The sequence below is a fragment of the Cygnus atratus genome, chromosome 10 (assembly GCF_013377495.2).
Source record: "Cygnus atratus isolate AKBS03 ecotype Queensland, Australia chromosome 10, CAtr_DNAZoo_HiC_assembly, whole genome shotgun sequence".
Taxonomy (NCBI): Eukaryota; Metazoa; Chordata; class Aves; order Anseriformes; family Anatidae; genus Cygnus; species Cygnus atratus.
The window spans coordinates 6,393,858-6,417,535 of record NC_066371.1 but is presented as its reverse complement, the minus strand read 5'-3'; the positions used below and the strand labels follow the sequence as shown (position 1 = coordinate 6,417,535).

The 23,678-nt window shown below is 51.7% G+C and overlaps 1 protein-coding gene across 2 annotated transcripts in view; it reads right to left on the bottom strand.

Annotated features, from left to right (window-relative positions):
- LRIG1 (leucine rich repeats and immunoglobulin like domains 1) overlaps window positions 1–20,408 on the bottom strand; it is an 87,536-nt gene extending 67,128 nt beyond the window's left edge. For both annotated transcript variants that reach the window (XM_035546897.1, XM_035546898.1), the window contains exon 1: window positions 20,112–20,408. In XM_035546897.1, the coding sequence (XP_035402790.1) occupies window positions 20,112–20,296 (185 nt within the window). In that variant the 5' untranslated portion in view covers window positions 20,297–20,408. The remainder of the gene's footprint in view (window positions 1–20,111) is intronic.
- Between the last annotated feature and the right edge of the window lie 3,270 nt (window positions 20,409–23,678).

Genomic DNA, 23,678 nt, shown 5'->3' with positions numbered 1-23,678 from the left:
ACCAGGCACTGCCCGCAGCAGGATGCGGAGCTCTCCAGCCCCCGACCAGCGTGGGAGCCCGCTCCGACATATAATCGGAATTCCAAGCCTGGCTCTGCTACAGCAACGCCACATTAACAAATGCATTTTCCCCAATTTGTCACAGCAAGCGAGGTATGAAATAAAAACCTTACAGAATCTCCCAAACACACAGGCTGCCCCCCTCCCAAGCCTTTTGCAAACCAATGAAAATTGTGTAAAAATAAACTGTAGTGCGTTTTATAGGGGAAAATAACTCTGCTGCAACTGGAAACATATAATCTAGCTTTTCTCTAACAAAACCTACAGGAAATGGCTCTGCAAAAGTTAACTAAGTGATACTGAACTTTCTCCAGAGTGTCGTATAGGAAATAACACCGCAGCAATGACTGCCTGATTTAACCTTTTGTCCAGACTACGCTACAAAGCCATAGCACGGAGGTATCTGGCTGATGTTAACAATCCTCTGGTGTATTCTGCAGGAGGACTGCAGCAGAGAAAGCAGGTTATCTCACACGTGCTCAGCAAAACACCCCCGCCAGCGCAACGCCCAGGCAGCCAACCGGTGATGGAAGACTGAATTTTACGATTTTCCCCTTCTGTGGCTGGCAGTCAGCATTTATTGGTATTTATTTTATTTTTGTAAAGATGTGAAGAGGTAACGGCTGTCTGCAAAGAGCAGGGCAGATGAATGCAACCTGGGCATTCAGCCCACGCCTGACCAGCAGTGCAGACACACCGAGGGACCCCATCCCTCCAGCACCTCAGGGCCAGCCCAGCCATTTGTTAGGGACCTCAGCAGGTGACACTACAGCACCTCCGGGTGAGATCCCCGTCCCAGCAACACGTTTCTCCATCCCACCCCTGGTTTCTCCATCCCACCCCCACGGTCCCAGGAGGGACTGCTCCACACTGCAGTAAGTGCTGCGGAGATCTTTCACTCGCCGGGCATCTCAGGAGCAGCACATCTGCCAAGAAATCTGGTGTCAATATTTGCCTGGAGCTCTGCAATCATGATTGCATCAGCTGAGCCAGGCTGCCCTCCATCCTTTCTCCCCCACTGCCCTCACTCTCCCGTTTGGAGAACGCATCGCTGCACAGACCTGGAATGAGCCTACTTTCAGCCTTCTTTTCATTTCTTTTAGTAGAGAAGAGGAGCTACAGCATAACACGTGCACTTCGCCTGCTGAATCCCCAGCATCTGACTCAGTCATCACTCCGCATGAAATATGTTGTCTGGGGAAGAAAAAGGCAAGGAAAAGACACCAAAGCGTTTCCACATTCCCACAAAGCTTGGGTTTCTGTGCAACTGCTAACCTAAGTGTTTAACCAGGACGGAGCTCCCCAGGAGCCATGGGACACGCTCACTGCCTGCCCAGGTTAGCCAGTGGGAAAACACTTTGTTTTCTTCAGCAGGCTTGACACAGCCACCAAAGTTGCTCCAAAATGAAAAAACACACAGGGGCACGAGCCAAAAAAATAATCTACAGCAGCAACGTAACCCTCGGTTCAGGAGACTCGCACTAAAACACTCGGCGCTGATTTTAATACACCAAATTGCCCGCTGGGAGGGAAGCCAACGCTCAGCAAGAGCACAACCGGCCTCAGCCCTGGGCTTGCTGGTGTTTTTCTGCAGCCCCACGCTTACGTGGAGTCACGTGAAGACGATTACATAAACTGTACCTTTTCCACGAACACCTTCTCTGGGATAAAGGTTCTCATTTTGCTCCGCATAAAACCACTCTCCACATGCTTATAAGCTTTAATTGCCATGGGAGCACATAAAAAGCGTCCAAATAAGTCTATTTAATGGTTACACATTAACTGTCCTACACCTCCAGGCTTCTGTTATCCATATATTTGCAAGATCAATAAACTCCTTATGAGTAAACTTAAGAAAAGAGTTGCTGCTGAAAAATGTTCCATTCCTATTTACTAATAACTTTATTAAATTCATTAGAAACTCCTACCTATATCTGAAGCTTCCTGCTCGTGGAAAAGCAGGCTGTTTCTCAGCACAAAGAAAAAGAGAAGTGTGTTTCCCCCTCACTCAAACTTGGACACGTGCCCACAAGGTAACGCAAGAGCAGTGCAATTCCAGGCTGGGAAGGACTTGGCTAAAGCAAAGCGTGTGCGTGAGCCTGCAGAGGCAGAGCCCCTCCAAACCCAGGGAGAAAAGCCTCCAGCGAACACTGGGAGCCTGGATAGCCAGGAACAGAGAAGCTGTCTGCGTGAGGATGGAAGCATTAGCGGAAGGTTTTAGGGAGCCACATCCAAAACGCTTATTGGCGATTAAAGCTAAGGTACCGTTCCCAGTGAACCCGCATCTCTGGCCTCCACGTACCCATGGGGCTCTGTCGGGCTGATTTGGGGAGGTAGTTGCAGCCCATGGGTGCCACAGCAGGGCAGGGAACAGCATCTACACTGCAGGGACAGCTCCATCAGCTGCCTGAGTGGCACTGCAAGGTACAGGGATGCTCCAAGCATCTCTGCAGAAAGGTAGAAAGGGTTTTTATTTACTGTCCTGTACCTAAGGGCCATCAGCAGCCTGGTGCTGCCACATTGGCTAATTTCGATGGCTACAGCTCACTAAACACCTGCTGAATTTTACCAGGGGCATTTAGAGATGCCCAAAGGCACAGCAGCGGAACAGCAGAGAGAAGGGGGAGAAGGCGAGCGAGACTGAGCCAGGCAGCCTGAGAGTGATTAAGTGTTGATCAAATCCAACTATTTCATAAAGCTTCTGGTATGCCCGACCAGCTTCAACAGTCTCCACACTTTGCTGTGAAATCCCTGTGATATTTATGAGAAGTCTGCGAACGGCTCCTTTATCGCCTTTTTTACTCCCCTTTAATAAAGGAAGTGCAAAGCCTGAAACAGCTGGGATGCCCAAGTGCCGTCAGACCCGGTGTGTTTCTGAGCTGTGCGCGTGGCATCCCCCGGCATCTCCTGACTCCATCCTCCTGGGCACAGGTAACACGCTGCCCTCTCCCTGATCCCATCCCTTTTGCCCCCCCCCGTTGCTGTACAAAGCCATGCTCAGCACAGCAACGTGCATCCCCCTCAGCCCAGAGAGATCCCCCCCAAGCAGCTGGGGGAGGCAACGGGGAATTTCAGGGGGCAGAGCCACGCCGGCATCAGAGTGATGCCCAAACCCCACAACAGCAGAGGAAGACCACATAGGGTTCCCCCCCAGCCCCTGCCCATTAAAAAAAAAATAATCCCTATTGTAAGAGTGCAAGCACTGCCTGTATTTCACACCAAATAATACAGAGAGGACATTATAAAGATGGAATCGCTTACAGTTGGGAGGGAGGAGGATTATAGAGGCTATTGCAATTAAAAACAAACTAGACAAACAAATAAGCCCCACTTCCCTCCCCCTGGCTGCCGCTGCCTGCTCTGCACATGTTATCTGCAAACCGCGGGCAAAGCAATTCCCCACTCTGTGCTATTTCACAATCTGCTCGCTCTGAACCTTACGCTACGTAAGGAATTAAACAAACATTTCCTCCTTTTCCTTCTTTGGGTGGTTTCCCCCCCCCCCCCCCCGCTCCCTTTCCAAGGCTGGGATCCAAAGTCCAGCACTGCCCAGGGCCAAGGCGTGAGCAGCAGCTGGGGCTCCCCAGCCCCAAAAATCCTCCCCAAAAAGAGGAGAGCAATGGGGCTCGATGGGGCTGGGCACCATTTGCACAGCAGCTCGTGATCGCCTGGGTCGATTCCTCCAGCAAACAGGCAGCCCAGAGCCCTCCCAAAATACACCAAGGACAGCCAGGGGGGAAGGAGGGCAATACTAAAAACACGATGCAGAGATAACAGGCAAACTTTGCAGAAGTCAATTAAAAAGGCAGTCAGCCCTAAAGACTGAAATCCTCAGGAAAGCAGACTTCGCCCGCTCCTTCCACGCGCATTACTTGCTGTTACACGCAGCTGCAGCAGCAAAGTCTCGTGAATAAAAGCCTTTGCCTTAATCTGCTCTTATTTGCAACAGGTTTACATTACAAATTTGGGTTTTATCTGCCTTGGAAAACACTGCGAGGGGAAGCAGAGCACAAGATGAACCAAGGGGCCAAACGCTGGAGAGCCAAGAGCCAGGTTGTTTGAATTTTTTGTGGCTGCTGCTATTTAGTGGCAATGCCTAGTTACAGTTTGGGATAAAGGAAGCTTTTGTTAACTACCTGCTCTCTCCCTCCCTCTGCACCTTCCCTCAGGGTTTTGAGATCACATTAAAAAAACACATCCCAAGCTCCTCAAGAGATTTTTCAGCAAAGCCAAGGCTGACAAGACTTGACATTCCTGAAATGTTTAAATGGGAGGAGAGGGAGAAACAACAACATTTTTTCAAACCCACTTTATACATCAGACACAAGCAAAAACTGGCCCGGGTCCAATTATAAAAAAAATATATTTGCGAGATCATCTTAAATACTTTAAATGTTCTGGATTGAAAAAAAAAAGAAATCCCTCGCTGCAGAGCAGATACAAACCCCCGCGCCAAATGCTGCGCATTCCTGGGGGGAGCTGCAGAGCAGAGGCATAATCGAGCCCATTGACAGGCACCAGCCCCGAGCCCCACGGCCGGCCCAGGCCACCCATCACACGGGACGTGTCCTAAATGCAGCCTGCACATCCCGGGAAAGCTCCACAGGGACCAGCTGTCCCTTCCAAAAACACAGGGATCCTGGAAAATCTTGGCTGGGGGACTCAGGAGAACACTTGGGATTAAAGATCTTTGCTGACTACGGGGCAAGGAGTCAAGAAATCCAATTTCAGCTAAATATCAGGAAGGGCACACCACTATCAGTAGCTGTTTCATTAATTGATTCACACACTGGCTCATTTGGGATATTATTTCAGGCTGGAATCTCACTTGCCCAATGCTTCTGGAAAAAGCTGGGTGAGGAGCAGGGTCCCAACAGAGCATTACAGCCTGTAACAAAACCCACTGAAGGCGATGTGGGAAGCAACTGCACGTGCTCCAAAAGCTCCCACCACCCCACACGTTGGAAGCAACACCCTAAAAAGCCACGTGAGGGTGGGCAGCATTTCCAGGAGGTGCAGAACACGTTATGGGGAACAGATGGGCACTGATGTCCGGTTATTCATCCTTGGTTTGCATCCGTCATTGGTTTGCCAGCGCAGAAATTGAGGCATCAAAGAGGGCCGCAGCATTCCACTTGTGCAATAAACTCCTTTCACCAACATCACTTCACACTTTCCAGAGTGCAAAGTTCGCGCTGATATTGTTGGCTTTCTCACTTGCTGCTTTTTGGCACTGGCCCGCCTGCCTGGCTGTTGATTAATACACGATCAGGACATTAGAGGCCTTGTTCCACAGCCCTCGCTGGCTGCAAGTCATCTTCCAGCAAGCGCTGTCCTGCGGGGGGGACAGGCAAAGGTACCTGCAGGAGCACCAGTGTGTTTAGGTGCTCCTACAGAATACTTAAAGTCAGAAGAAAACAAGTCTTATATTTCTACCAGTGGGTTTTACAGAGTAAGGGATTATCACTATCAATGCGAATATACTCGATATTTTTATCTTTCCTGTGAGGAGAGGAAAGGCTGGGACTGCTCAGCCCGGAGGAGGCTCAGCTCAGGGGAGCTCGTTCTCTGTGAACACCTGAGGGGAAGGTACAAAGAGGACAGAGCCAGGCTCTCGTCAGCAGCGCCCAGTGCCAGGATAAGAGGCAGAGGGCACAAACTGAACACAGGAGGCTCCGTCTGAACACCAGGAAGCACTTGTGCGCTGGGCGAGTGACGGAGCTGGCACAGGTTGCCCAGAGGCTGTGGAGTCCCCTCCCTGGAGACCTTCAACAGCCACTTGGACGTGGGCCTGGCACCCTGCTGGAGCTAGGGTTGGCCAGATGGCCTCCAGAGACCCCTTCCAACCTCAGCCATGCTGTGAATCCATGATTTTTGCACAATCTAACAGCATCACAAGTCACAGCTACACAGCAAAGGCTGCCTAAGTGCAACAAGAATGAGAAAGCTGCCATCATTTTTGGTCAAATGCCTGCTGGCTGGGGTTGCTACAGTCACCAAAACAAGTTGGCCATCAAATCCTGTCTTGTGCATTCCCTGGGAGGCTAAACACAGGGCATTACTTCAATATAAAATTCTAACTACATGCTTGAAAGACAGACTACAAACACTTTAATTGTAAAGAGTATCAAAAACACTCTAGTTGTTTCAGGCCCTTTCATGCCACATTAGTAAGTTTGTCCTTTTATTTATTTATTTTTAAAGATTTGCTTATGATGGAGATGAGCCCAACTAGAAAACCAAAAAAAAATATCAAAAATCCTTGAACTCTGAAGCAAGTTTTATCTGAGTCTGGGCCTGCATCTGCGCTGAATGCAGCACAGCCAAACAACATTTTTCCATCCCTGTTTATTGCTATCACCTCATGCTCTCCCCCCACCAGCACAAGGTCATATCAAAATCTCTACCCATATCCCCTGGTTCCTTAAATTGTTGAGGATCTGGATTTTCATCAGTGGGATTACACGAGATCAGCCAAATGTGCACATGCTACAGAGAAAAAGGACAACACGTCTCTTTAAAACCCGAGAGTATTTTTCATTTATAAATAGTTTACATTTTTGGATCCAGTGGCGGACAACCCGCTCGGTCTGTACGGAAACCAAAGAAATATCATGTGTGAGCACTAACCACAGCGTAACAGAGATAATAAACAACAGACAGGCAGCCATATGCAAGGAGGCTGGTGCTTGTGGTAGGGGAAGCAAAGAAAAGAAATTCAGCAAGCATCACGCAGCTGAATGTTGGATTTCAGATGGACTGGCAGAAGTTTGTGGTCCTGTTCCTCCAAGTTAGACTACAGGAGTCACCCACTCAAGGACGCATGCTGAACCCTGCCTTGCTTCCCTACTCAGTTTTAGCATCTCTCAGGCTTCAGCAGACTGTCTCCTCTGTGCTACGGAGAGTCACAGCCAGGTACCTGCAGCACAGAGGGACACAAGTCCATGTGGTCACACAAAGCATACGGTGGCCCCCAAAGCTATACCATGGGCTAACCTGCACAGAAGAAGTTCAAGTTCTGGTCCAAGCCAGACCTAGTGTACTCTCCTCAATTATAAATGAGAGGACTATAAGCAACAGGAACCCAAAACACGTTGTGTCTGGCAGCCACAGAGCCCACGTGACTGTTAGCAAGCGGCTCAAGCACAAGAAGGCCGCATGCATGTGGAAGCTGCTGCAAGCAAAGCACCTGAACCTGCTGGGCCCCTTGGAAGCCTCCAGCCTCATGGGCTTTGCCAAGAGTGCTAAGCAAGCTTCCTGCCCCAACTTCTGCCTTCACACCAAATAAACCTGAAACGGATGCAGACATCTATCTTGTCCATGCTTATACAAATGTTTTAGATAATGTCAAACAATATCCCATACCCCACATCCCACAAAAAAGACAAGTTCTTAAAGCAAGCAGGACAACTCTTTGCTTGCCAAGCACAGGAACCTGGACCTGGGGCATCTCTACTGAAATTAGCCTGCCAAGGCCAATTCGATGCATTTTATAAATACTGCAAGGAATTCCACAAATACCCTGGTAACTTTTAAGCAAGGTAACTTTTAAGTGTGTGTTCCTAGGTAGGAAGAAAAACTCTAAGATATATACTTTCCAGATTTTGCAAACACTTACCACATGCAAGAGAATTCATGGACTGCTCGCTCCATGACAAGTGTGCAGACACCAAACCCAGAAGAGTCTCAGTACCCATCTCCCTCTTGAGATGAAGGCTACGGCCAGATACGCTTGGCCGAACAAAGGCTTGTTTTCAATTATATTTCAGATTCTTCTAACAATAACTTTGTGGCGTCTGGCACCAACACATCTGAGCCTTTGAAGTGGTTCTCAGCTTCAACAGGAACATGGGGGAGGGCAAAAAGGGAATCAATCAGCAATTTCGGCTCCAGTCAAGCCTCCTTGCTGAGGAGAAAGCCTTAATTCCACAATCCCTGAGCATACCAGCTAGCAAAACAAAACAAAAGCCACACATTCAGGCAAAAAAAAGCAATAGATCTGCACCAGGGTTGCTGCTTTAACCTTCAGAAATAGGCTGTGAAGTAGGCGGGGCAGCAGTGCCGGACACCACAGCCTCCTGTCTCCCAACACCTGCGCTGCCCGCAGTGCCAAACCCATCTCACCATCATCCTCACACCTGTAATGACACACTCATGGGAAGAGACATCTGAAGAGACATCTAATATTTAAACCCCAGCACTGTCAAAAGCTCTGTTACATAAGCAAAAGAGGAAGGCAGAGAGCAAAACAGTGTTGTGTTCCCCATTCAAATTCCAATTAAATTTCAATTGCCATTTTAAAAAATGCCTTTTACTGAAAACAGTGTTTTCCACAGTAACACACAAAGTATGGCTTGGTGCGATTTACTTTGCTTCATCACAGAAATGCAAAAGCCTTGTCAGGAGCCAAGAGATGTTCAAACGCTCCTTGAACAGCATTTAAAAGCAAAAGAGCAACCCTCCCTGCTCCATCATTTGCATTTCTAGGCAAAAATAAAGCTTTTTCCTACTGAGCTCTTCTGCAGCAGCTCACCATGAAGGTATGTTTGGAGCATGCATGATGGCCTGGACCACACAGAACAGCAACACTGGTGTTGCAGGGTTTAGGCTACGTGGTGCTTGTGGCCACAAACCCAAATCTCTTCTCAATGTGCTTAGGAGAACATCCCCACGGGATCCAAGCAGGGCTCACAGAGTGCAGGTACATAGCTACTTCCCTTTCACCTAAGTCCATCTTTAAGAGATCTAAACCCCTTTTCAGAGCTCACCTTAAATGACATCGGCAAGACCACACGGGAAATCAGTGCAAAGGCAGGGCAAACCTCACTTTTAAAATGCATATCTTCTTTATCTGTTCAGTTCAAATGAGCACAGTGTGTTTTAACAGCAAGAAGGTGGCAGAGCGGAACAGCTCCCGAGGATGGTGGTTTTGATTGGAATGATGTTCATTTAAGAAAAGGGATAAAAATGCCTTATTCATTTTCCCCAAGCCGCGTCCAAGTCCTACCAAGTCTTTTTGTTAGGTCAGGCAGTTTCTGGAAGCATCTTCTGGCTCAAAACATTCCCAGAATTTCAAGAATCTGCTCCACAAATCTTGAGGCTGTTTTGTTCAGGAATGCTGACATGTGGGCAAAGGGAAACCAAACCGTTCCCTTCAACGCTGAAGAAAACTTTAAAGTCTGCCCAAGATGAAAAATGCAAGAGTCAAAACTTTGAAGGAAGTGTGGCTTTTCTGCTCAAAGGCAGCTGCATTTCAAATATCGCCCAGAACATGATCTTCCACCAAGGGAGCGTGGCCATGCCAGGGCAGCTTGTGTGCCTAGCAAGGCTGGTGGCCTCCATGCGCTCCCCTCAAAGCAGGGCTGGAGCTAGAAATGAATAAATAAAACAGACTTCCAGATCAAGTTTTCTTGGCCTTCACAGAGCAGATGATTGCGCTGTGAAAAGCTCTTGGCAGAGCTTCTTCTCCCCAGACAGGATCCACCCACTTCCCAACGCCTCGCCGTCTACAGACACCAAAGGGCAGGCGTGCACTTGGTCTTCTGCTCGCACAGACAACACTCCCGGGTCGATAACCAAGGAGGGGACTTACACGTAGTTGTGAGGGTAACAGCAGTACCTGATTGCTCCCATTCTCGTCCCAAAGTCACATCAACTGCAAGTAGGTGATTCAGCTGCCTCCCTCGCTGAGACGTCCTCCAGAAATATCCATTGCATCCCACAAAAAGCAAGAAAACCGGACCTCTGCCTTACACCTGAAGGCCAATATTTATGGGCTTATACTGGGTGAGATAAATCTTTCAGTTCTTTAGTTTCTTTTTTTTTTTTTTTAATTTTGGGCCATTTTCAGGCTGTGTCCATGCTCCCAGATCTGTGCAGAAATCCTGCAGATCTCCCCTCCAACCCAAGCAGGGCCACAAAAAGGAACAGCTTCACACCTCCACGGCCAGCACAGCCTGGTCACTCGATGGCCCTTCAGACAGGAGGGGAAGGAACTCTGCATTTCAAAGCCAAAAGGTGCCCTGCGCAGGAAAGCTGTCAGAAGGAATTTCAGCTGTGACAAACTCAAACCTTCACAAAAAGACATTTTCAACCCAGTCTCAGTCCCACAAGGGCTGTTTATTGTCCATCACAGAGCAGCATCAGGAAAACAGCTTCCAGGGGTTAAGAATTTCTCTCTCCTGCTGGCCACAAGCAGCAAGGTCACCCTGCAGCAGCGAGCCCGAGTGCTGGGCAGGCTGGGGACGCGATGGGCAGGAGGGAGATGTTAGGAGGGACGCATCCTGCCCCTGCGAGGCAGACGGTTTTATAGCCAGGGGTCGGGATTACTCAGGAAACCAGAGAGGAAGTAATTGGAAATTGTTGGACAGGGAAACTTCCACATTTTGTCTCCAAATGTGCAGGCCTGTAGCCTGTGATGAATTCCTCTTATTTTAGCCATGCCTCTCACAAACAAAGCTAGAGCTTTGTGGTTTAATCAGCACGCAGCCCCAGAAGTGTTCAGCTCTTGTTTCCTCCCTGCCCAGAAAGGTGGATTTTTGTTGTTTTGACTTTCAAAAAAGTCATAACAAGCCTGAATGGCTTTGTCATGCACAGCCTGTTCCTGAGCAAGCCTCACGCTGGCGTTCGGACTTGCAGATGGGGAGCTCCAAACCCTCGCCTGGGAGCTGGCCGGAGAGCTCGCAGCTGGAGGATAAGGCAAGGGCAGCAAAGAGCAGCAAGGGAGCCAGGCTGGGAGCAGAGCAGCAGCTAACTGGGAGCACTGGGGCTGCAGAAGGGAACCGTCACCTGGGGACAGCAGCAGGACACGCAGGGGAGGTGTTGGGAAAAAAGCCTGCACAGTCCACACGAAAAGATATCCTGGCAGCCAGAGCAAGCCCTGGGGACACGCAGATGAACACAGGATCCTGCCGTCCCTGCCAGCTGAAAGGACGGCTCGTCAGACTCTTGTGGAGCAGACCACAAAGTGCTAGCACTTGAGACACAAGTGCTGGAGACTGGGAGCAAGCAACACTATAGTAAACAGCTCTGGCTGCTATCCAGCATCGCCTGGGGATGCTGCACAGCCGCATGACTCTGCCCTCTCCATACAAATGATGGGGAGCCCCCAGAGCAGGACATAGCCCCCAGCACCCACCCCTGCCTGCAGCGACGCTGCCAGGCGAGGTGGACGCGCAGGCACCAGGGGCCATCCCATCCATCTGCAGCCGATTGCTCAACACCCATCGGGCCGGGAGGCACAAAAGCCTCTCCTTCCTGGAAGCTCTGCTCCGAGATGGGAGCAGCGAGTCGCCAAAAACCATTCCCAGCTGTGGCCGCCACAAGGGCTTGCTGCTTTGGCTGAAACGCTTCCTACCACGGCCCCCAGCGCTGCTGTGTGCGGAGAAGTGGCCACGCTGGTCGCTGGTGAGGCCAGGATGCAGGAGATGCCACCACCGGTACCTGCCTCAAAGCCAGCAGAAGACCAGGGAGAAGTAAAGCCAGCTGTTGTTTGAAGCACACAGTACAAGCCAAATGCGTTCTGTCAAATGCGTACAGCTTTCTGTCCAAGGAGATTAACTCAACGACCAGCACACGTCTCCACAAGTAAGTTCGGAAAAAAAATGAAATTAGAGCTCCTGGAAGGGGATCAATTCACCAAGAAATCCAAAGCCAAGCCACTTCCCTGGGGAGCTGGACTGAGCCCCACGGAGATAAATTCAGACAGACACATTCGCCGAGAGTCCCGGAGCTGAAGCAGGGCAAGCACATGTCCCTGCAGAGCTGAGATAAAGCCAGGCAGCTTCTTGCTCGAGAGGCAACAAACCAAGCGACACCACTTGAGATGAGAGCACTAAAACCAGGGTGAAGCCTCAGCTCCGCAGTTCTCCTCCCAAAACAGGACCGGCATCTCTCCCATTCATGCAGAGAGTTGAATCCGCCTAGGCACAGCTTTGTTATCTTGATTAGGCTATTTTCTAGCTGTCTATAACAAGGAATATAAAGAGGTCATTCACCTGCTCTTGTGAACAGTCATCCAAATGCCAAGTTCACCGATCAGCTTTTGGGTGGCAATCTGCTCGATCACAAAGGCTGGAAAGTGGGAAGCAGGACACAGAAAGGGTTTATAACCATGTGAAACAAAAACAGCGCGGAACTCACAAACCAAAGCAGAGAGGTCTAAACATGCACGTTATTTACTGGCTTAATGCAGCACTTGTGCGCCATACTCCAGAAATAATCCAAAGACATTCGAAAGCCAAGAATTCTCACATAGACTTGTTTGGTTTAAGAAGGAAAAAGAGGAACAGAGTTGTTTATAGACCAACATAGATAGGAACAGCACAAAAACATGCTTAGCAAAGAAAGACTGGAAAGTACTATGACACATTTCAAAGTGAAACATCATATGGTTTGTTTAAATCTCCTAAAATAGGACAGGTCTCCCCGTTTTGCCAAAACAAATGAAGCACAAGTGTTGCTCTGACTCTGCCCCCTGGCTCGAGAGGAGACAAAGGTTTATTGTGAGTTGCACAGATAAACAGAGCACACCGATGCTGCCCTGGCTCTCCAGCAAGGCCAGACCAGAGGCAAGAGGGAGACGAGCGGAGGCCAGCTCCCCTGAGCCAGCAGCACCGTGTCCCCACGCTGCCCCTACCCACACCATCACCAAGCAGGAGCTTGGAGGTAAGCAGGGAGCCACCAGGTGCCACCCACACCCTCAGGAGAGGCCAAATCTCCTTCTGCAAGCAATGGGGTGCTCGGTGCTGCCGTGGGCATGTGCGTCCCCACCAGCACCCACACATCTTCCTGACCAAGCCCAAAGCAGCCACCTTGTGCTGAGTAAGGCGCAAATGAGGGGTCACCGCTCCAGAGGATTTTAATTCTTTAAGACCTGTGCTAAAGGAAGGTGGCTGGTGCTCTTTCACAGCTCTTGAACCCACAGGCTGGCCAAGCATCACTTAAAATAAGCTGTGGAAGACAAAGCAGAGCTGCTCAGGGCTGCTTGAGGCACTGGCGGAGGCACAGCCAGCTTTCCCCATCTTCCCCCATCTCACACACACAAAGAGGAAGAAGGAGAGGCAGCAATGTTTGGACAACTGGAACATATTTAGGGGGTGATTTTTCACAGGGCCTCCAGCCAGGCAGTTTCCTCTGATAGCCATTTTATTACCCGCAACACACTTCACAGACCAGCAGCTCTCTCATCCACAGGGTCAGCTGCCCCAGCACCACTGGGGACATCGCCCATCGCTGCTGCAGCAAGTTCTGCTGATGGGGCACCCACAGCACCTCCAGGAAGCAGCTTTAAATGCTCTCTCCATCTGAACACCTTCCTCCTAGCCCTGGGCACATCCCATTCAACCCAACACTCCTTCAGCCCTGTGCTGCCGCAGATGCTTGCCCATGCTGGGGAGCAAGCAGCATTAGCTGAGTGTTCCCACCCACTACACAAGTACCAGCCCACTGGCCAGCCATCACTTTTTAGGACTGTATTCTACAGTAGATATAATGTAGAAAACCTGTGTTTACATTGGCACATGGCAGGCTAAAACAGACCAAGTGCAATTACAGAACTCCCAGCCTGCACAAAGCATGTCCCTCAGCTTGCAGGGTGGCATTTTGCGAGAGGCTGGTTAGCAGATGGCATTGATGGCCAGCTCCAGGGCAGCGAGCATGGCTGGATCTGTATCCGTATGCCAGGAGAAGCAACACAGCCCCAACTTCATGTTTTATGTCTCATTTCCTTCGTGCACCTGAGGGCTTGTTCTGCCTCTCTGCAGTGAGCAAGGAGCTGCCAGCTGGAGGTGGTGGTCTAGGGAGCCGCGTCGTATTTCAAGGTTTCACAGCCAAATTTCCACTGAACTCAAGGTATGTGTTCCCTAATCTGAAAGGATTCATCTAAAAATAGGCACCTTCACTGAAAGTGAAGCACTCTGCGCGCTGCCTGCCCAAGGGGGTAGGGTTTAAGAAAAATGCATTTCAGACCATACCTCTGCAGATTTCCAAATTTAATGCAATTGCCCAATACGGCCCCAAAAAAGACAATGATGAACTCTGCAAACAAGCCATCATCTCATTATAAACATCAATATCGCAGCTACCATGACACATCCTCTCACACACAAAACTTTCGCTCCAGAACTGAGCTTTAGCCAGCTAATGCATTTTTAAATGCAACTTATAGACACATATTCCAGTGTCTTGCATATGTATTTTAAGTCCACAGCTCTGTGTAAAGCTGTTCAATACGTAAAGGACCTCCGAAATACTTCTCCCGCTGAAGTTCACGCAGCACTACAACAAGGTACAAAGCTGCCACAGCACCGATGCAAGTGACACGCACCCTGCCTCCGTGTCCAAGGCAGGTGCCATGAACAAAAACCAGGCAGGTGGCCTCCTGTCCTCCTCAAACTGAAAATGCAACCAACAGAACCGGAGCAGACTCCTGGACTTTGGCACGACGCAGTATTGGCTCTTGAGAGGTGCCCCCCAAAAAAGGGGGGCCTGCTTCTAGACTCCCCCAAAATTAGACAGTTGCATCTGGGTAGACAGTGCGCTGAAGAGCTAATGAGGGAGTGCAACACGTTACACATGTCGTGGTCCTCTGCTGAAGCTGGAAGAGGCTGGGGTTGAAGGACTTGAACTGCAGCGCAGCATTTGGTTAACCATTAATGGATGACTCAGCTGCAACAATAAAACACATTTCGCGTTCTGCGCTAGCACAACAGCACCCTGGCCCTTGCCTCGGGCCCCCGTGCACAGTAAGGAAGAAAAAACACTTGGTAGCACATCATTTAATAGCTGAACACACCAGGAAGTGTGAAAAAGGGCTTCTCAGCCCTTCCCATCTTCCCTTGGTTCCTTCACGTGCCACACTGAGCTCGCAGCAGCACTCTCCGGTGCTCCTCACCGGTCTCGGAGTCCTCTGAGCCACCTTTATATGAAGCCTTATATGAAGTCACCCACGCTCTGAGCGAGGTGCTAAGTTCATGCTGGCTGCTGGGCCCACAGCCCAGATCTCACGTGGGCTGTACCTTCCCGGCAGCGCCAGGCGAGGTTATCTCTGCCCCGACGACATTGGCAGGATGAACGGAGCCGCAGTGATTAGGTTAGCAGCACAAAGTGATTGCGTTAAAGGCTGACGAGCTGAGCTAACTCAATCCAAGGTGTCTCACAAGGCAGCCAGCAAGATCAATGCAAAGCCCCGCGGGCCTAACTGAGAGTTTCTGGGTGCAGTTGACACACAGAGTCAGGGACAAACACCGGGTTTTAACACGGCTGGTGACAGAAACGAGAGCCACCACTCGGCCTTCAAGGCAAAACCCCGACTCCTCCTCAAGGGATGGGGGCAGCCAGAAGCCAAATGTGGGCACAGCCTGGGCCTGGTGGCACTGCAGGACCACCAGGAGCTGCACTTCGCCACAGGAGGCTCAGAGCACCCACAGTGGCTGCCACCCACAGGAAGGCCATGCCAGCAGGCCTGAAACACAAAGGGAAAGCCAAAAAGCACTGGGGGAAGCAGCCGGCCTCACAGCTCCCTGCTTCATCCCTCACCCTCCAGGCAGGAACTCCTCCGAGGCCCAGACACCCCCAAACCCCTCATCTACTGGGCAGTTTGCACAGGCGAAGACAAAATATTGAGCTGCAGCTATAACATTATAATGGTTGTTTTTCCTAAAGAACAATTGCTGGTGTGTTTGTTTTTTCAGATGCCTACTGAGATGCTCCTTTCCCTGCCCTGGGAATTCTCCCTCCACAGCTCCTCCTCCCCCAGCTCCCAGACCATCCATTCTCATTTTCAGGCTGCACCCATTGTAAATAGCACTGAATATTAACACAGCCCATTGAGCACTTGCTCCTTTTGTATGGGACTCTTGCGTTTCAAATTGCAGTCGCTGTGGAGAGGAAAAGCCTCAAAGTGATTAAATGTCATGAAGTTTCTTAAAAAGAAACAAGGACTAGGCAGGGGAGGCTGCAGGGGTCCTAGAGCCCTTCACGTGAGGCCAGGGACTCCTGTAACAGCCAGAAAGGCTTCTCAGCGGTGATATTTTGCATCTTATGAATCTCACATGCACATCTAATCCTAGTCTGGTCAGGATCACTCCTGCCCTAGCCGTGGCTCAGCCAGGGATTAAGATGAGAAGATCAGACAGCGGTCGCGAAGGGCCTGCTGCTGACTGCTGTTCTCCAGCAAGAGCCAATAAATATCACGGCATGCCGAGGGTGGTCAGTGAATCCACAGACACATGTTCACAGGCAGGGCGGATTTATTTGCAAGCGTGTGCATTTATTCGTGCCTGCGGAGGCATTGCTCTGCGAGGAGAGGCTCCTCCATCACCCCAGCCAAGCGGCCACCCCAGCCCAGGGGTTCAGCCCCAGCCACCTCCCCAGAGCAGCCCCCAACTGCATGGGGCCAGGCACAGCAAGAAAGATTAAGTAATCTTTCTTTGTTCCATTATTTCTGCAGGGTTGGAAGCGGGACATGCAGGGAAGTGACTGAACCATGCCACCCGCAGGATCTATCCCCCCAGAGCCTCCTCTGCTAGCTCTCCTTGCGTCTGCAGGGGGGCAGGGGTTACTCAGGGGGCTACAAGTGACCCGTGGCAATCTCCAGAGAGCACCATGCACACAGGCAGCAGCAGAGCAAGTTTCCTACAGATTGCCACCACATCCAAAGAAGCTACCTAAAATGTAGGAGAGCGCAGCAACAACATCTGGCACGCGAAAGCCCTCATTCAGCAAGAAATGTAAGTTCATAGGTGATTTTGAGCACAAACATCCTGGTCTTATTGCCTGTAAAAATCTCTCCATGCATGTACTTGAGTACAGCAGGGCTCCGTCCCAGGCTCCCAGATCAAATGCACTTTCAGGGCCTGTGGCCAGGCATCCGCAGGACTTCCAGGAGCACCCAGCTCTCCAGAGAGCAGCAGCACCAGGCAAAACAGAAAACACCCTTGCAGCAAGTGCCTCAGGGTAACGTATCCATATATCCAAACCCATCTCCCTGGAAAAACAGAGCAGCACATCACCCAAATCCCCCAGGGAACCTGGAGAGACCCTGCTGTGCTCAATGCCCCACACCTGCACCCACCCAAGGGCAGGAAGCTCCATGCAGAGCTCCCCCCCATCTCCACCGCCAACTGGGAGATGGTGGAGGACTTGATCCTTTCTATTGTTTTGCAAACCTAACATTCATAGTCCTTCTGGGCTGCTGTGCTCTAGCTCAAAGCATGGATAAATTCTTCCCTTGTGTAACTTTAAATCAAGAGTAGCTGCGCTCACATGCATGAGAGCTGCTCTAGAGGGGGCCAAGAGCAGAACTGGAGGTGTCTGAGAAAACACCAACTCTGGCACAGCATCTAGCACAACAGGGGGAAACCCATACATCCTCTGGACACACGTGCCCAGTATCCCGAGCACTTCATCCAGTTGTCTGGGTCACAACACCACGAACTTGCTTAGAAGATAAACAAGCTTTCATTCCTTCAGACCACACCAGCAACAAGTTCGCTATCACGCTGCACTTCCACAGCCACAAGCTTTCTCACCCTTAGAATTCGTACCCAAAAAGCAAGTGCTCTATCAGTATGTAAAGTCTCTCCTCTCACCACTCCTGAAAAATTAAGATAGCACAGGAAGACAGGAACAGCGGATGCTGGTGATGTGCCACGGCACCAACAGCGCTGGAGCCCTGCAGCAGACTTTTCAGAGCATGAAGCGTTTTGTACTTAAGCTCGGCCCTAAAACTTGCACCACAGATAACGCTCTACTGTAAATCAAGCCTTCAGGCCGAGTTTGACACAAAGCACCTCCAGAGCGAGACTCCAGGAGGAAAACGCAGCAGCTGCCGGGTGCAGTCCAACCGGCAGCTTCCTCCGCAGCCAGGGGCTTTTTTGCTCTGTGCTGCGGCTCTTAGGAGTGCTGCGCGGGTCCTGCATAGTGACACATCCTGCACACTGCTAGAGCTGGCTGTGCTCAGAAGTGCACGGCATGTCACCCACCGCCTGCTTCTTTTTCTTTTAAGAACCCCCATCTCTGCCACGCTGCGCTAACCGTGAGCGACTGCAGCGCGCTACCCTTGCTGCACATCACTTATGCCCTCTGAAAGCCAAATGAGAAAAATTACAACTCCCAGCCCTGCTGCCAACAAAGAAATAACAATAGTTTCAAAAGATCCCACTGCTTTTCTTCAGCACTGATAGCCCTGTTGACAAAATACACAGCGATTAAGGCAGTTCAGAACGCTCCCCAGCACGCAGAGCCACATTTCCAGCAGCCCAAACAAAAGCTTTACCTCAAACACAGAGATCCGACCCGAGCACTGCGGCACCAATTAGGAAAAAAAAATAACTACTAAGGAGGGATTTTCAAAAGCACTCTAATGAAGCCAAAGCACAGCCAGCACAAGCCACTGCACACGGGATTTCTCATCCTCCTACGAGCAATCCCATCTGGGGAACAGGTGACTGGGCTGGGGGACCCCAGACCCCAATAATCAGCCCCTGCCACTGCTCTGCTAAATGCATCAGTGACCCCCTGCATTAGAAGTTAGCAGTTATGAGCCTAGCAATCACAAAAAGCAATAGAAACAATACTACTCTAAAAACCAGAAGTATGTATAATAGCTTAAATGGCTGCTTTTTATGGCAGCTTGGGAAAAGGAAAAATGCTCCAAGTTCTGAATTGTCAGATATGAAAGCCATCACAAGTTTCCTCTTTAGCTAATTCTTTGGTTAGTTTAGAATTTACAAAATGACAAACTGTATTTTGTCTAAGTGGCTAAAAGACCAACAGCCCACAGGCTGTGGATTTATTTGTGCAATTATTTCACCAATAAAATTTAAACTGAACTCTGAACATTCAAAAACCCGTTCCACATGAATAAGACACTCCTGGGCATTAGCACTCCTGAAAAACACAATAATAAATTTGTTCAAACTGGGCTATTAATGCGTTTCTCTGCAGGAACAAAGACGTACTGTCCTATTTTAAAAGGAACAGGGGGATTCTGGAATTATGCTGAAAAGATTAAGACTTTGCAGGAAGGCTGAGCAAAGGAGCCGTACTGTGCAGGAGCACGCAGCAACAGGTGAACGTGGTGAGGCAGGCTTTTAATAGGACAAGCCACAGGCTCCTCTTGGTGCAACAGCGGGTAATTTCATGTAAAACAAGGCATTTCTGCGACCAGCAGCGAGCAACGCCAGGAGAACCTGACAGCCCCCTAATAACTCTTCTTAATAAGAAGTTGGATGATCTCCAGCAATACTTCGGTGACCGCCTTCTCCTGGCAGAGTTACGGGGTATCTATTACAGCTGCGAGCTTTATAGATTCAATAATCTATAAATCTGCTCAAACGGCCGAAAGGCGCAGCAAGCCCAAGAGCCGAGGCGCTTGTTCCTCCTCCTTTTTGGATCCTCGTTTCCAGAGGCTAGGCTAATGGTCGGGGGCACTTATTTTTCTAAATCTAGGAGCGCACGCAGGCTCTCTGCTCAGATATACGGCAGCTGTCAGACGGACTGAGCTATCCGAGCCCAATTTGTCACCCTTGGCACCTCGGCTGCCCGCAGGATGGTGCGGCAGCACAGCCATGGCTTTTAGGGACAGGAGTCCTGCTGTCCTGTGCTTGGGGCTACACTCTCCAAATCACTGTTTTAGGGGGAAAAAGGAGTCGTGGCACACGCCTAACCACCAGAAACCTAACTACACGCTGAGCAGCCCCCCAGGACTCCGATAAACGAACGGGAAGCGAGGGGCGGCGGGCAGGGCGGCAGCCAGCCCCACGCAGCTCGGAGCCCCCCGTGTGCCCCCTGCCCAGCACCGTGCGCCCCGCAGGGGCCGGTTTTGGGGCAGAAAAGGCCGAAAGCGGCGGCGGGGCCGGGCGGCGATGCCCAAATAAGGCCCCGGAGCCGCCGATCGGCCCGGACCCGGCCCGGGACCCACCGGGGGGCGGCAGCGGCGCGGCCCCAGCCGGAGCACGCAGAAAGGGCTCGGCTTCTAAAACCCAAGTTCTTAGTGGTTTTTTTTTCCCCCCCAACCTCCGCAGCCCCCCCCCCCCCCAGGTACTCACACGTGCCGCGGCCAGCGGGGCAGGTCCCGGGGCACCTCGGGCAGCGCCAGCCCGCCGCAGCCCAGCAGCTCCGCGCCGCAGGAGCAGCCCCCGGGGCACTCGGCGGCGGGGTCGGCCGAGCCCAGCACCGCCACCAGCAGCACCAGCGCCGCCGACCCTCCGCCGCCCGGTAACGGCCCCGCCATTTTGTATCCGGCACCGCCGAGCGTCCGGAGCGGCAGCGGAGCGGGGGCAGCCCGGGAGCGGAGCGAGCGGAGCTGCTCAGCGCCGCCTCGCCGCCTGCAGCATCGCCAAAGTCTCACGGCACCGGCATCCGCGGCCCCGCCGCAAACGCTTCCTCGGCCCGCTGCCGCCCGCTCCGCGCCGCCGCTGGAGCTCCCCCCGCGGCCGGTGCGACTCCGCCGGGACTCCGAAGCGCCGCCGCCGGGACTCGAACCCGCGCCCTCCCGGCCCCGCCGCTCCCTCCTGCGCTCGCCGCGGCCCCACGTTGGCCGCACCGCAACATGTAGCCGCGCCGCCCCCCGCCTGCCCGCCCATTGGATGCCGCCCGGACCCGCGCGCTCCGCCATTGGTGCCGGGTCGCCCCCCCGCGCCGGTCAGTCTCTGTCAATCAAAGCCGCTAAGGCCCGCCCCCCTTGCCACTCCAGGTGTGAGCCCCCCTCCCCTCCGTGCCGCTCTTAAAGGGGCCGCGCCCTCTGCACGCCCCCCCAAAAAAAACCAGCGATTTTGGGTGTCCCTCCGTGGGCTCTTTCACCCAAAGGCTGTCCCCAGCCCTGCTGTCACTTTCCCCGAGTCACTCGAACGTGTGTGGCATGGCTGCGCTCACCATGCACACGTGTCCTGCACTAATTGTCCTATTTGCCAATGTTTCACCCCAAACCTAAGCAGCTCCCCAGATTCCCCTCTATTTTGGAAAGACCCCGTGTTTTGCCATGCTATTGTGCTGCCCACATCCGTGAAGCCACCCTGGCCCCGTGGGCAGGCAATGCCTGGGGTGGGGATGGGGCACAGAGGGGTGCAAGGGGGCTGTGGGTTCCTGTGAGAGCACCCAGCCCCAAACCAGCCACGTTATGGCTTGTTAGGTAGCCACAGCAAGATCACATTGGGCAAAACCCACACTAAGGCATCAACACACACGTAGAGGCTGCTCCCAAGCCTAGCAGAGAGCACCCAAGTGCCCTCGGCCAAGCATGGATGCAGCCCATGCAGCATTTAGGGGAGGAAGCCCCAGGCGTGCCCCATGCCCCACAGCGCCTTCACCCATGTGTGCCTGTGGTCGCCGGGCTGTGCCGCATGGGAGGCAGCAGGCCAAAGGCTTCAAGGCCGAAGAAATGGAACAGCTACACCAGGACAGAGGCACGATGCTGAATTTGCCAATGAGCCCAGCCAAAGGCTTCAGAGCTGAGGGGGTTTGGCTGGCGAGCTCCCCACCAGCCGCTGCCGCTCACAGCGCGGAGCCCCCGCGCCGAGGCCTGGAAGCGGCCGTGCTCGGCGCGGGACGGGGTTTTGGCAGCGCCCCGAGCCTAGCGTGGAGCATGAAGTCATGTCTGCTCCGTACCCGTGCCTGGAAGCCTGCCCGAGCCCAGCGCATGGGGAAGAGACGTGCCCAAAGGGAGCCGAGCGCGGGGTCTCGAGAGGAAACCCCCCACCGTGGCTCCCACCGTGCCATGCTTTGCCGTGCCATGCCATGTCGTGTGTGCCATGCCATGTCGTGCCATCCTGCACTTCACCCCGACCCAGCTCCGTGCTCCAGGCCTCGCAGAGGTGCTCGGGGCTGCCCCACACACTGCAGCCCACACTGCCAGCACCTCACAAAGCTCCCGGTCGTGTGTGACCCCACTGGGTTGAACGTCTTGGCCCTTTCCTGCAAGTTTTTGTCATCTTTGCCCCTAAAATAGCTTGGTTCCTACTTAATTCCTTTTTTTTTTTTCTTTTTGGAATTCCCGCTTAATTAATTCTGCAAATGACTTGCAGGCAAGGAATGCAAGATGGGAAACATTGTCATCTACTGACTGAAGAGGGGTGGGGATCACAGGGCAGCTGTTCAGAGCAGTGAAGAGTTGGGACTTCCCAAGACTGGACTTCAATATTCCTGCCTGTAGTCCCAAAACTTGGCAAGGACCTTGCGAGTCAGTGATCACAGCGATCAAATCCTGCTTTGATGATGGGAGGGAAAGTGTGAGAGGAGCTCAGCTTGTTTCTGGAAGCTGTGGCCCTGATGGAGAGCCTTTTAATCTCCTGCCTATTCTCTTCTAGAATTCTTACAGATTCGTCAATGCAGTAATTAATTTCATCAGACGCAATGCACCAGGGATCTTCTTGCTTGCTGGGGACAGGTTGGTAGTTACAGCAATGATGGGTAAGAGCATGCAGTCAGGCAACACACGAAGCCTTTACTGCACTAAAAGTGATTCTCTTCTTTCTAACTCATGTCAGAGACATCCCTGATGGGCAAACCTTGATACACTGAACGTATCAAATTCACACAAACAGCAAGTTTACCATCATCAGGTGTTACATTCAGGTGGTTTGGTTCATTGTCGTTAGCTAAGGAACACGTGCACGCTGGCATGGCGCACAGCCAGGTCAGGCAGCCGGTCCTCACCTTGACCATAAAGAACAAGAAGAAACATTAGCTATTACGGCCTAACATTTCCCTTTTCTTTCCTTTTTACTCTTAACAGTCTGCTTGCACAACAACCGTTTTACCTTTGGGACAATGTTGGACCTGTCAGATGGCAAAGATCACCAACAAACCGAAAGCTGAACTTCTGCAAAGGCTTCACCCCACCCAGCGCTGGGGTGACTAGGACCTTCAGGCGTCCCGTCCCACAGAGCCTCACCTTCCCAAGGGGATGCTCAGCGGTGTCGGTGCCCTCACAGCTGACAGCAGGGCCAGGAGGGCCCCTGTGGCAAGCTCACCTTTCAGCAGGCACTGCGTATATTGTGTGGGCCAGCCCTAAATCTTCCCGGGCAGAATCAGTAGGCATAATTTATAGACAGAGGCTTTCACTAGGTAGAACCTGGGGGTTAGGCTTTTGTTATGCTGAGCGAGGAAAAAAAAAAAAGAGAGAAAAGATTCACAGTGACTCGGAGTCTTATTTCAGCATTCGAGAACTAGAGAAAATAGGAGAATGGCTTAGGTTTAGTCCTTTAATTTATTTGAAAGCTGTTTGCAAACTACGAGCAAGCAGCTCCTGTCCCAGGGGAGGGAACCTGGAGCAGGAAGCGTAGATGTATCACAGAAAGTAGTGCAGTCTTATAAAAATATACATGCAATTAGAAAATAAACCTTTAGCTCTTCAGTGTGGGAACCCAGGGTTTAAGGCATTTTTATGGAGCGGCTTTCTCTTGCCCAGTGGGGAAGGCCTTATGAAAATGAGAAACACTTCCGTCTTTCACAGTGGTTTCGAACCTGACACCCGGGATTTTTAATTATTCTTGCAACCCTGAGCAGAGCCCCCACTGATTTCATCTCACGTGCTCAATCCAGAGCTCTGGCATCACACTGTGCCACTGCAGCTCTCCCCAAACCCATGCTGCATCCCCTCACCTTCGCACAGCATC